Raw genomic sequence first — 13,896 nt, 5'->3', positions numbered from 1 at the left:
ACACTGCCCAAAGCCTGTAGCGTTGCCTGGGGTTGTTGCGGCCCAAGTGCAGGACCTAGCACTTGGCCTTGTTGAAGCCTATGCCATTAACATTAGCCCAAAAATCCAATGTATCAAAGCCTCTCTGTAGAGCCTCCCTGTCCTCATGCAGATCAACACTCCCGCCTAACTTGGTGTCATCTGCAAACTTACTGATAACTTGTCCTTATCAAGATCTTCAGTAAAGATGTTAAACAGAAATGGTCCCAACACTGAGCCCTGAGGAACCCCACTTGTGACTGGCTGCCAGCTGGATTTGACACACAGTGCAGTGTCCTGGTTTGAGCCAGGATGAAGCCCATTTTTCTTTTTACTGATTTTTTTTTCCTTCAGCAAGCTTTCTTGTAACTAGCAGCAGTGTGTTCTGCTAGGCTGATAAGACAGTGGAATGTTTTTCTAACTACTGAAGCTTCAAGGTTGCACCTGCACTCTGCTGGGTCCGACACAATGGGGAGATCTGTGACCCCCCCGTAGGAGGCTGAGTTAGACAGACAGCAAAATTGGCCAAAGATATTCCATTCCATATATCTACGTAAGCTCAGAGGAAGGTCAGAGATCACAGAAGACAACTTCCTTCCTCCTTCTTCTCCCTTCTCTTCGGTCCATGGCCGGTGTCCGGGGAGGACTCTGTTCATCCATCACCGTCGATCCTCAGGCTTGATCTCTCGTGACCCCCATAACTCTCTGCTTTCTCCAGCAGCAGCTCCGGGATTCCTTGGGACTCTTCCCAGTTCAGGGAAGTGCTGTGGGAGTTGCTGGGGTGGGGGGAGGCGAGAGGTTTTTTGCCCATACCTAAATATATCTGTATATAATTGTATATATTTTTTTTGTATCATTCATTAGTGTTTTAATTAAAGCTGTGTAGTTTAGTTTTCAATCCGGCCAAGTCTCTCTCTTTTTCTCTCTCTCCTTCCCTACATGGGTGGGGGGGGGAGGGGATCGAGAGCATTGTTGTCGGACCTGAGTCAAACGGTGACATCATGGGCAAAGACTGCAGTTCTGCTCTGGACAACAATTTTGGTTTTCAACCTGGAAGTTGGTTGAGCAGCCAGCTCTGCAATCCAATTAGCACGGTAACTTCTCCTTCTGGCAATCAACTACACTGGTCCTTAGCAGACCTAATATTTCCTATCCTTCAATGGAAGTAGAAGAAATCAGGAAAATCACTTCCCTAAGATTAATACAATTTAAAAGGATCTTCCTAACCTACCCCGTTTATAAAGCAACAGTTTTGAACGACGGCTGCAGACAAGGATTGCTTCTCTGAATGAAACATCCAGTGAAATTCATTCTATCAGTCAGCAGTTCAAACTCCTTAGATCCAAGAGGCATTTATACACCTGTAGTCTTAAAACTCTGCCTACCTGGCAAGATGTGTTCCATCAAATAAGTATTCCTAGGGTTTTCATAGTTCAAGGACCATAAAGAAGAAAGATGCACTATGCTTTCACCCAAGTCACTTTTCTGACATTCTACTCTGGAGTACATAAGAAAGAATGTACTTACCTTCTGCTAGGCTGTACATCTTCAGAGAACAGGAAAAAAAGTAAGAGAGAAGGAATTAAATAAAGCCCTGTGTGCTCAGAATGGAAGGAAATAAGCTATCTCTTTCTAGGGCTTTTGATTTGTAAGTAGCTTTCTTTATAGTAATTTTGTTTCCTTCTACCTTTACATTACTTTATTCATGGAACAGGGGTTGATGTAAAGACACAGCTCAAATAAGTGACTGTTGAAAAGCAGCTGAAGAAAACGAGGATGAAGGAGACAACCTAGAATGCAGGAAACTACTGTACTACTTTAAAGCATCTGCTTAATCTAGGCTGCTATAAGGAGATGCTAAAAGCCAGCTTCAAGAACATAGCTCATCTACCTGCCAAGATTGGCAAAACAAACAAGCAAAGCTACAGAAAACATCCTTGATTTGCTGTTACTCTTTTTACCTGCACACGTTTTCACCTTCTTACATGTTCTGTACCAAAAACGGGGGTCAATTGCTTTAGGCTGAGGTCCAATAAAACCAGCTGGTCCTACTGTATCGTGCCCAAGCTGTTCAGTTCTTAGAGTGCTCAGAATCAGGGCCAGGCTATAGGATGGGAATCCACTCAACAAGTCTTGAAGAATATATTTGCAAGCACAGCAGGTGGAACGTACATTATTTAATTATGTATCTTTTCAACCAGTACTTCCAACCTGAGTCATTGTCCTCAACATTGCTAATTAACCACTTAAACATTCTCAAATACTTCTCTGTCTTAATTCACAGATTTGTCTACTCATTTGTAGAGTAATTTGTAGAGTAAAAATTTTCAGCCTGTGTAAAGTCTCCCATATCTCCTAACAAAAACCAATGAATTTCCTTCACCATCCTCCTTGCTTGATGCAGAGCAAAGCCAGGGAAGTTGGTGTTCAGATTCTTTAAATATTATTTTTTAAAGTCTACCACTCATTCACATGAAAAAGCGAAAGCAAACACATTAATGAACAATTAAGAAGAGTGAAATTGAATCCACAGACAGTTGATTTTTCTCATGTTTTTGTTTTCTGTTTTGCTTATGATAAAAAGTGTGAAGCATCATTATCTGTTTATCACATTAGGTTTATATTTGAAAAGTCCTGGGGAAAAATATAATTTTATTTAAAACTTCCTCCTGTCCTTCTTAAAAATAAGTCATTACCTAAAAGGTTAAGTCACACTTAAGGTAACTATAAAAGCTCTCAGTCACATACTGAATCAAATATTCAAAATGTTAATTCTGTTATTTCTTGGAGAGAAAACACAGGTAGCAAATTCTCAAGTTGTCATGATAAGAGAAGACTGTCTTTTCAGATAACCAGGCTCTCCAAATTCCAAGCTGTCATAAGAGGATTTTATGTAAACCCACAAAATAGCTTCCAAGTTAAAAGGGAACTGAGGAAATTGCTATTTATTTAAGAAACATCAATCTAAAGAAGCACAAACATGCTTTAAATTCTGTAGCAGGTGCACAAGCTGAGAACTCCACTTGCTGCTCCATAATTATTCTAATTGTAGAAAATTTCTATCTTCTATTCCTTCCTTACAAATGCATGTAAAAGGTATGTGACTTCCACTCCCTGACTTGACACAAGCTCATTGCTTGTCTCACAGACAGGGACTTGGCAAACACTTCTAGGGATGACAAAATGGTTTGGGTTGGAAAGGACCTTAAAGATCAAATAGTTCCAAACGCCCTGCATGGGCAGGGACACCTCCCACTAGATTAGTTTGCTCAAAGTGTTGTCCAATCCATCCTTGAACACTTCTAGGGATGGGGCAGCCATAACTTCTCTGTTCTTCATACGTATATGAATGGGCAGACTTGCACTCAGACAGAAGAGTGACATTTCCTGTATTGATGTGTTAAAAATACACCAACTAGGGCTAAAGAAAAAAAACAACAGGATTTATAAAAGAAAGCTGCATTTACGATGCAAATTTTTCAAAGCAGAGTGTCTTAATATAGGAAATTTACATCATTTTTTATATCCTTATTTTTATCATGTTCTCTGACAGATGTGCCTTAATGGTAATACTGGTCCTTCTTTTTATGTCTCATACTTCTTTATAACAACTATGAGAAGTGATGGTAATCTGTTCTCCTTGCTCCCCAAGAGAAGAGCTGCCTGAGCACCTTCCTCCAGCCCTCATTAGACAGTATCTTTCCAGACAGGTGCTCCCCTTCTATGCTAATATACCAAGCTGCTCACAGGATATTAAAATTGAATGGCAGTTCTTTTCAGCTTATGCCAAATTACCTTCTGGCACCTAATACAGTGTAGCTCTTGATTACATACCTGCATGAAGATCTTTGCTCAGTAAAACAAAGCAAGAGATAAAAATACATAGGCATTTGCTAGGATTTCCTGACTTACACACTTTTACTTAGGTAAAGGAGCATCTTGCTGAGGAGTTATTTGTACTTCTCTTATTTAGGCCAAACCACTAACACTAAAGAGAATCTTGGCACCTTGTATTAGGCAGCATAATAGGTAACTGAACTAGCACATATTTGCTGAGCCACTTCCATCACTGCATTTTACCCTGGATCTGCAATAAGTTAGGAAGAATCTACTTTTAGACACCTTTTTGTTTTTTAAATTAGTATCATTCGCATGCAAAGTTATCTGTCATTATCTTTAATAACAGCTGCCCAAAGCTGCTTATGATGAAATATGGATTATATTATTACTCCAGATAATATTACTTTAAGCAGAAGATCAGTAAGTATGTACACTTAATGCTATATCCTGTTATGCTAGCAGTTAGCATGCATTTGATGAAGGATGAAGCTATGACAAAGGATTCCTTTCAAGACAGGTAGCAAAAATGAATTTATTTTTCCACCACTAGGCTGTGGTAGACAATTGGTAGATAAAATACATACACTTAAAGAAATAAGAAGTAACTTTCTATCTTTCCTCGATTAGATGCAACTAATCAGGCCCTGGAAAAGGAATGGAAAAAATTAAATCTATATCATACACTCCAGCATATTAATGCAAAATTGCAGCTGACCACAGTCCTCAACTTCCAAGAGGCAAAAATCTTACCTTTTTAACTGTCACACCATCCTTTGGAGTTTGCTTTGTTGACAGATTGTACCCAATCATCTGTTTAGCAAGCTGTTCAACAATCTTAGGGCTGCAATGGAAAAAGGTTAGTTTACTGTAAGATATGAAAATAAACAACCAGATAGCTGCTGTAAACAGATTAAATATTACAAGAGAAGCCATTTATTTATGCTTTTTCAATTTTCAAGACTTACTCCTTAGTTAGATGAACTCCTCCTTTCAATCCACTATTGAAAACACCTTTCCCTCTCCCTCCAGCCAAAATCTGTGCCTTCAGAACAATCTCCTTTGCCTCTGTGAAAGAAAACAACATTGCTATTCTGTCATTGATCAAGCTTGTTAGTGTAAGTTTGAAATTAATTTCTGAGTTAAACCCTTTAGAAAAGCAATAAGAATTTGTTCTTAACTAGTGAGCAACAAAACAAGAGTCAATTCAGCATTTTTATAAATGAAAAAAAAAATTGTTCTTGGAACTCAAGGATAAATTCACATTACTTATTTTTTAGATAATTATGTTGTTACTTAACTCAAAAGCATGATATTAATGCTCCATGGCCTGCACAACAAGTCATACAATGAGCATGCAGTTTGACAGCTTACACTCTGGCACAGTTTTTAAAACATGAATCAGATCATATTTTGTCTTGAATGCTCAGCAAACAAAGGCTCATTGAGGAGATAAATTCCATTCCTTGCTCTGAACAAGTGTAAGCAAAGCTATGAATGTGGTCCTAGAAGAAATCTCTGTCTCCAAAGGGAAGGTAAATGTAGCCCAAGGGCATTAGCTGTGAAAACATGTTCATCTGGTTGTGAGGCATCACTTGAGTCTTGGACATAATGAGGGCAACAATATCTTAGTAACAAGAAAGTGCAGCAAGACACAGTGACAAAAGTAATTGCACCAAGACTTACCTTTCCAACAGAAGCAATCCTGACACAGAGTAAAAAAAGGGGGGGAAGAGAAAAAAACCAAACCAGAACAAAAAAACAAAACAAAACCAAAAAAACACAACAAACCCAACCAACCCAGAACATCACTCATGATCTCTACAGCTCCATGGAGCATAACAGCTTCTTGAAGCTTCTTCAGACCTGCCAGGTGCCTGTAAGATGGTTATTAATACTTAATACTGTCATTTTGTACATTTATCACAATTCTGCAAGGTATTTTGCAAAGTCTGAGATCCTAATATTAACATATCATTAAGCTGTGCCTAGAAAAGGCTAACATTACTATCCTTTTGTGATTGAGTCAATTCCCTCTGAAGTCTGTGGAAATATTTGATTTCAGTGATGTTTGGATTAGGTCACACCTCAAATCACAATATTCTATGCAAGTATGCAAGATAACCTGAGTATTTGTTGTTAAATTGAGATTCACTGTGTAAGTGGCAGAGAGGAAGTGGATTCTTTCATTCAAACAAACGCAGGCTTTCTAGCTTGTACTACATAAAGATATTTAACTGGTTATTAAGTCCAAGGCTGGAGGTGAGGCAACATGTGGTGCAGACCAGCCCTGACACAGCATCATTTCAAAGTTCCAGTATAAGAAATTTCAGTGACTAGAGAAAAAGTTGGATCTTAGGGTAAGATAAATACAATGAAATAAATATTCTATTTCCTGCATTAAGACAGAAAGGCATTTTCAATATAGCTATTGGCAGTCCTGTGTTAAGAGATGCCTCATTCCCAAGCTTCTCAACACAAAATCTTTCCCCGTGTTTATCCACTCAGTAACCTTTGACATGCACCATTCTGAGCCTTAGAAACAGTCTCCTTGAAAATACTTCATGCATGTTCTGGGCTCCCTATTCATACCACTGCAAGGCAGATAAGAAGGAAATTTAAATGCAACAAAAAGTTTTATATCAAGTGTTTCCTAAGCACAGAAATTATTAAGATGAATTAAAACTATAAATCACTTTCCAACCCGCAGCAGCAGACTCTAAAAATCACAATAGCTGCTGTGATAAAGAATCTAATCTAGTATTGTTAATAGATGCCTCAAGCATCTATTAGATCAGTTTTAGGTGTCAACCATACTGACAATGTGAGTTTTGATTGTCAGTGATGTGTGTTATCAATAACATGAGTGATCATTAACCTCTCTCCTAACCAGCACACTACACAAGAGCTGATTATCTTCACTTGGCTGCAAAAAATGAAGTCAGAGCAAGGAATTAATGTGCACATTTTTATAACCCACCAGAGGACTGTCAAGGCAATAGAGTAAAACAGAAATTCAGAAAAACCACTATCAAAAACTTAAACAAACACACTAGAAAATAAGCATAACCATGTAAAGATTATCCTGAAGAACTAATCAATACAGCAGCTCAGCAGAGCACAGCACAGCAGGTTCTTCTTGCCCTGGGGGAAACCAACGGGAAACAATTTCATTCAATAGTTATTTGCTCAAGCCTTGTAAAATGAAGTAAACCAGCCAGATCTTATTTTACAGTAACTAAACTTGATCATTCAGCACTTTTGAAGTTGATTCACTACTTACATCACTATTTTATTTAAAGAGTTGATTTCTAGAAATGCTTATGCTATGCTGTCTCCTCCCTGAATTCCCAGGTTACATTATGAGAGACTATCCCAAAGAAAAATGTGGTTTTAGCTGGAATATATGAAGTAATTCACCTTCCCTTGTCAGATCTAATAACAAATAAATAAATAATCTAAAAAGCAGTATGCAAAGTCAGTATTAAACCCCTTAAAAACAAAAAGCTGTAATTAGTTTCTGTTAGCACCCTTCCAAACTGCTGTAGCAACATGGGAAAATGGGTTGTGTAATCATAAATACTGGATTTGAGGAGAACCCAACACAAGCAACATGTCTTCACAGCACAATGCAGTGTACTGCAACGTTTCCAACTGCACTCTGCTGGGTAATTAAGGCTTCAATGAACTTCTGTTTATGTCCCTTGACTGACAAGCCTTCGTGTAAATAAAAAAAACTAAACCCAAATCCAAAAGCCAAACCCAGAAAAGAAACAGCCTGCTTCTTAAGTGGGCATAGATTTTTTGGTGACAGATGTAAAATTTTCTTTATCATTCAAAACAATAACAAGAATTTTAAAAAGACTGCTTGTAAGTGTCATTAATTTAGCAGCAAACAGCCACAAACTGCTAGATGCAGATTAACGATGCGTTTCTGGTAACAGCATGTGTTCTTAGCTAATTATAACTTGAATACATTAATATCTCAGACCAAACAGTTTATTCTCTGGATCTCATATTTGTCTTTTTTACACTAATCTACAGAAGAAGAGACACAAATATTTTTAAAGAGTCTTTTTTAAAAAATGGAGCAAATTCCTAAGTCAGATGCCAATAAACAAGCTAGACCTTTATTCCTCAGAAAAGTCCTTGGAGTTTAAAATTTCACAACTGTAGTTGGGTTTAACCACATTTCTTTAAAAAAATATAAAAAAAATCTAAGCACATAGGGAAAAATAGAACTGAAGTACTGTTCTTTTAAATACATTCAGATGTTTTGGCAGAAAACAATAGAACACTCTGAGGGACACGCATCCTCTACATTGCATTCAAGGTTTCATCTCTTTCCTTTCAGCCAGTGCTGTAAATACAAAAGGTAGTGAAGCTCCTTGCAATTGCAATAGGGTCAGTTTTATAATGAAAGCCTATTTAAAATCAATAAATTCAGTCCTGCTTTTGGAAGCTATGATTACTTTGGTCCACTGGTATTGCTTGCAGCAAAAATGAACAGCTTGTTCTCAGCCCACTGCTGTGTATATTTAACTACTGAATTCTTGATCATGAAACAATATATACTGAGAACCATAGTGCTGCTGGTTATATGGCATGTTAATTTATTACCTGTGAACAACTTTCCATTATTATTGATACGACTGTGTGATTGCAAATTAGGCGTGTTAACAATTACATTAAAATGTGATGTAGCTTTTCAAAAATAAACTACTGTAAAGAACAGACTTAAGACAGCATGGTAAAGGGCCTCACTGTTGCCTGCTTCTGAACAAAGGATTTTCTATCAGAGAGTACTCAGGACTCCTCTGGCAAGGCATCCTACTCTACAGAATTAGAGCACAGGACTGAAAGGGAGGAGGTCTCACACAAAATCTTAATCACATTTCAGTTTCACCACGTGACTTTCAGCAGTTCTGCTTCTCACAGGGGCTCTATGAAAATTAATTAGTGTCTGGATCTCCTTTAAAAATGTAGAACCTGACTCAGTATTACATTATTGTGCTTTTACCCCAGTGTAGGGCATTGATTGCGGACAGGCTAGCCCCAGACCCTGGCAGCACCAGAAGTACTGCAGCAGCAGCAAAGTGTCACTGGAAGATGCACTGATCTGTCCTGGAACAGGCTTAGCACACATTGCAGCAGAGATGGAAGTGGCCCAGTGTCATGAGAGCAGGGCAATCAAGACAAACTGAGGACATGCCAAATCAACATCTTCCAGAAACATTGCCTCCTTACTGACCCAAACGTGAGATAAACAGAGTCTCTAAACACAGGAGAGCTGTTTCCTCAAAAGCTGCAGCTTTAACCAGACTCCTCCATCCTGCAGCAGGCACAGGACCCAGCCCAGCTAGGCAGATATTAACTAGTTTCAGCAACTCAGCTAGTCACTTTTCTTTACCTAAAGTCATTAAGCTGTGCTTAATAAGTGGAGTTTTTTGAGCATATCCTCCCCAAACTCCTGGAAGAGCTAGATGGGATACATGAATCTGCTACCAGCTCCAAACTCTCCACCTCTCCAAAGAGGCAGAGCCCTTCTGAGAACTCCAGGGATGCAGCATCTGAGACAGTTCCCACGCTCTGCCAAGTAAGCAGATTGAGATGGGAAAAAGTAGTTTTCAAGAAGATGATACCTCCCACACCTACAAACTATTGGTGTGCTTAAAGGTCTTCAGAATGAAGTTAAACAATTGATTCCACCTCCCATTAATTTTAATTTAAGTCCTCTTTCTCTGTTATTTTCATTCTTCTGCTCTGTAACACCAAGAAGAATTGTATTTTACATGCCTAGCTTCTACAAACTTTGGTTCTCAGACTAGTTTAGGATTACAGTTAAATAAATCATCCTTTTTAGAACTCCATGCTTTTGAACTTATTGTATATTTATTGCTAGATTATAAGCATCATTAAAATCTATAATGATAAATAAGTCCGTCTCTTGATTCTGTCACTACTGTTATTAATTGCTTTCATAACCACTACTACACAATTCACCAATGATAAAAAATTTAGAGCTAGATAAAATCAGCTAAGCTAAAGCTCACTCTTAATATTGTACTCTTAAGCTTTCTCAGATTAAAACTAATCAAGTATTCACATGTCCTATATTTAAGTTAAATGTGATAAATTACTCATACAGCAAACAGAGCCTCACAAGATCCAGCAGCACCACTATAATGCATGGAAAGATATGCACATTAAGGCAGGGAACCAAAAAAATAGTTCTCATATTGAAATTGTTCATTGTATGAGCCTGCTAAAACTCCATGGGATATCTTATTTCTGGTATTTTCCAGTTTTTAATAGTTTCTTTTTTACAACCTAAGTTCTCATTTTTAATGAGGTTTCCTCTGTAAATGACAGTTTAGAAAAACTACTATTTGTCATATTTTCTTACATATTCAAGAGAAGACAATTTGAAAACTCAATTAGAAGAGGAACAAGTTCTTCATTTGGTGGAAGAGCACCAAGACAAGAAAATTTTAGTAGCTGTTTTCCTTATAAATATAAAATACATAGATACATCACAAGACTTACTTTCTAAAACCTCTGTCACTCAAAACTTGATATTTTATCAGACTTTTAGCAAGTAATTTCTCTCCACTCTTCTGTTTTCCCTAAACTAAAAACTAATAGTGACACGACAGTAATAACAATTTTGTTTAAAGCTTACAGGAATTTTAAGTTTTCTTTGCCAAAATACATGGCAAAGTTTGGGGTGGTATTTTTGACTAAAACATATTTAAAAATTAGCAGATTCAGGAAGTTCAACTGTCCTAAATTATCGATTGACGACCAGAACACAGTTTGTTCCAATGCAATTCAGAGAACAGGTTTCATGCAATCTGTAGTGTTGAAGTCAAGCAGTCATTAAGAACAAATGCTGTTCTTGCCCCTAGCTGCAACAATACACACACCTGTTTCCCTGGAACACTTTCAAAATTTCACTCTTTGTGATTATGCAAAAGCCACAAAAGGCCAAGTCTTCTCTGACTGATTCTAATTCTTTCATCCATTATTGAACTGCAGAGATGGTTTTGAAAAATGTGTTTATAGTGTTGCAAAGATGGAAACCGGGGAACACACGTTAGTTTCTACTGAATTCACTGTTGAGCATTAAAGAGTTGTACTGGAAGATATTTTGTGATGCCTGGCAAGATCTTTAAAAAATAAGCATTAAAAAAGAGGGCTTAGTGCTAAAGCTTAAAGAAATGTGCAGCACCCCACACAGTGGTGTCTGGGCACACCACCAACAGCCTTCAAAAGCATGAGAAACAGGCCATGCACTAGAGGGGAGGCATCTGAAGCTGGAACAGCTCTAGATCCTATTTCTGCAAGTTTGCCAAATCTCGGGCAGGACTGAGTCCCTTCAAAGAGTTTCATCATCTCTGACTGCCTTGTAAATACCAGGACAAACTGACCTGAGAGCTGAACATGTGCATGTATAGCCTAGCCTCAGGGACCTCCCTGCTTCCAGGGTGCTCCACACAACATCAGTAGTGGCCATTCCTCCTCTTTACAGCAATTTACAGTGACACTCCACCAATGCTTTCATCAAACAGGCAGTTATCTGCTTCAGTTTAAGCATCCTCTAGTGCCAACTTGGCATTTGAGTGCATGCATAAATATTTCCTTGAGTGGGGCTTTGACATGTTTTATGAAGAATTTCTTAATGAAGCTCCAAATATAAAGCTCTTCCATGGTTTACATTTTTACCTAAAGTGCAAAAAATACTGAACAGCTCTTAGCTGAAAATTTGCACGTTAGCAGACTTAACATCTCCCTTCCAGGGAGTTACCATTAAACATTTCTGCTCTGTCTCTTAGCCTTACATCCCTTAGATTTTACTTCATTTTTTCCCAATGTGGCTTCTAACAGACATCTCAGAGCAGGTGTAAAATCCAGATGGAGAAGTAAAATGTAGTAACAGAGATTCTGGGTGGGCAGAGGTGGTTTGCATGAGGCTATGTGACATTTAAGATATTTTGCAGATATAAGTGGGACTTAAGTGATGAGCAGGTATGGCTCTGGCCATCTGGCATAGCAATGAATGTCACCCAGAGTGAAAAGAAAAACCAAGAAGAAAAAAAAACCTATTGGAATTGGTACTGATGTCTCATTACTGTTCAGTGGAGGTTAACTAACTGGAGACTTCTGGGCAAAAGCTCATTCATTTCCAGAGCTCCACATCTAGGAAACCGTTATCCCAATTTGAAACAGGCAGAGAAAACTCACCACATAAAGGCTTAAAGATGACAAGACAAAGGAATACAAAATAAATGAAGAAATCATAGAATCATAGAATCTTAGGGGCTGGAAGGGACCTCGAAAGATCATCTAGTCCAACCCCCCTGCCAGAGCAGGGTCACCTAGAGTACATCACACAGGAACGCATCCAGGTGGGTTTTGAATGTCTCCAGTGAAGGAGACTCCACAACCTCCCTGGGCAGCCTGTTCCAGTGCTCTGTCACTCTTACAGTAAAAATTTTTTTTCAGATATTCACCTTGAACCTCCTATGCTCCAATTTACACCCATTACCCCTTGTCCTATCACTGGTAATCACTGAGAAAAGCCTAACTCCATCTCCCTGACACTCACCCCTTACATATTTGTAAACATTGATGAGGTCACCCCTCAGTCTCCTTTTCTCCAAGCTAAAGAGACCCAGCTCCTTCAGCCTTTCCTCATCAGGGAGATGTTCCACTCCCTTCATCATCTTTGTAGCTCTGCGCTGGACTCTTTCGAGCAGTTCCCTGTCCTTCTTGAACTGAGGGGCCCAGAACTGGACACAATACTCCAGATGTGGCCTCACCAATGCAGAATAGAGGGGGAAAAAAAACAAACATGGAAACACTGCAACCAGAATAATAAGCATATTTATTCTGGGATATATTTTCCTGCACAGTTGGCTTAAAATCCTTGTAAGGATTAGTGATGTTTGTTTTCATGGTACCTGGCTTTTCCTTTCATAAACAATCCTACTGCATTTAACTTTCATCTGTTTATAAGCTAATGTCAGATAATACCAGTAATACACAGTGCAGCTAACAAGGGAGAAGATGTACTATCACGCTCCTCTTATTTCTGTTTACTCATCACATATGTGAAATAGAAGCAATTGCCAAAATAATCTAATACCAGAAAAAGGTTACGAGGAGGTCCATTATAGAAGTCTTAATATTTAATTTTTCAGAATAATTAGTCCATAAAAAGGACATCTCATGGATCAATGATACACTGGTGAGTTTAGATGCAAAGGTAAAGAAAAATTTGTTTAGAAGACCAAGCATCAAATCTTTCTTACCTGAACAATGTCCCTTTTACAGCCCCATAAAGTTAACCAACCCCTACAATTCCTTCACACCCGTGTGTTCTGCCAAGACATTCTACATAAAACCCTCCAGAATGCATCCCTGTCAGTATTAATCAGCCTTCTAAGAAAAATAATTTCCTTCAGATATTTTTTTTCTAGATTTCTTTTTTGCTCTGTGGTATCTTTGTTAATATCACACCATCTGCAGATGCTTTTCAAAAACATTGGAGAAAGGCAATTTGGGGAATGTTCCAGATAAGGGACAAATTAAAAAAAAATAAAACAAAAGTCCCACTGTGCTTTTCATAGCTTGGTAATTTTTACAGTCTTTCATCTTGGTGATTTCTTTTTTTTAACACCATTGTATTAAATCTTTAGTTTTGACTGCTTGGTGGAAGCAAGATGATGCAAACCTTGCAGATTCAGCTCAGAAGACTCACTGTGTATTAGAAGAGGTTAAGAGAAAAAACCTTGATGTTTAAACTGTTACCACTACTGACTGAACACAAGGCACAAAACAGACACGTATTTCCAACAGCTTAGTTGGGTGAACCAATTAAGTTTCTATTGCTTAGCCTTATTAAGGAAGATGAAAATAAAAAATGGGCCATCAGTTTTTTAGCCCCTCAGATGAGCCTTCAATTCATGAACCTAGAATGCTAATGATTTAGATCATGCTGTAAAGCAGTTGTCAAAATACACCTTATATCCTTGATTT

The 13,896-nt window shown here is 38.2% G+C and overlaps 1 protein-coding gene across 1 annotated transcript in view; it reads right to left on the bottom strand.

The window, feature by feature from the left end:
- SUCLG2 (succinate-CoA ligase, GDP-forming, beta subunit) overlaps positions 1-13,896 on the bottom strand; it is a 94,199-nt gene that overhangs the window by 59,119 nt on the left and 21,184 nt on the right. Inside the window, exons 2-3 of the mRNA XM_009996905.1 lie at positions 4,824-4,923; positions 4,609-4,699 (exon numbers count right to left, since the gene is read on the bottom strand). Of these exons, the coding sequence (XP_009995207.1) occupies positions 4,609-4,699; positions 4,824-4,923 (191 nt within the window). The remainder of the gene's footprint in view (positions 1-4,608; positions 4,700-4,823; positions 4,924-13,896) is intronic.

This window comes from Chaetura pelagica, unplaced genomic scaffold (assembly GCF_000747805.2).
Source record: "Chaetura pelagica isolate M959 unplaced genomic scaffold, ChaPel_1.0 scaffold24, whole genome shotgun sequence".
NCBI classification, from domain to species: Eukaryota; Metazoa; Chordata; class Aves; order Apodiformes; family Apodidae; genus Chaetura; species Chaetura pelagica.
Note: the sequence above shows the minus strand (reverse complement) of the source record. Positions and strands in the feature narration are given on the sequence as shown.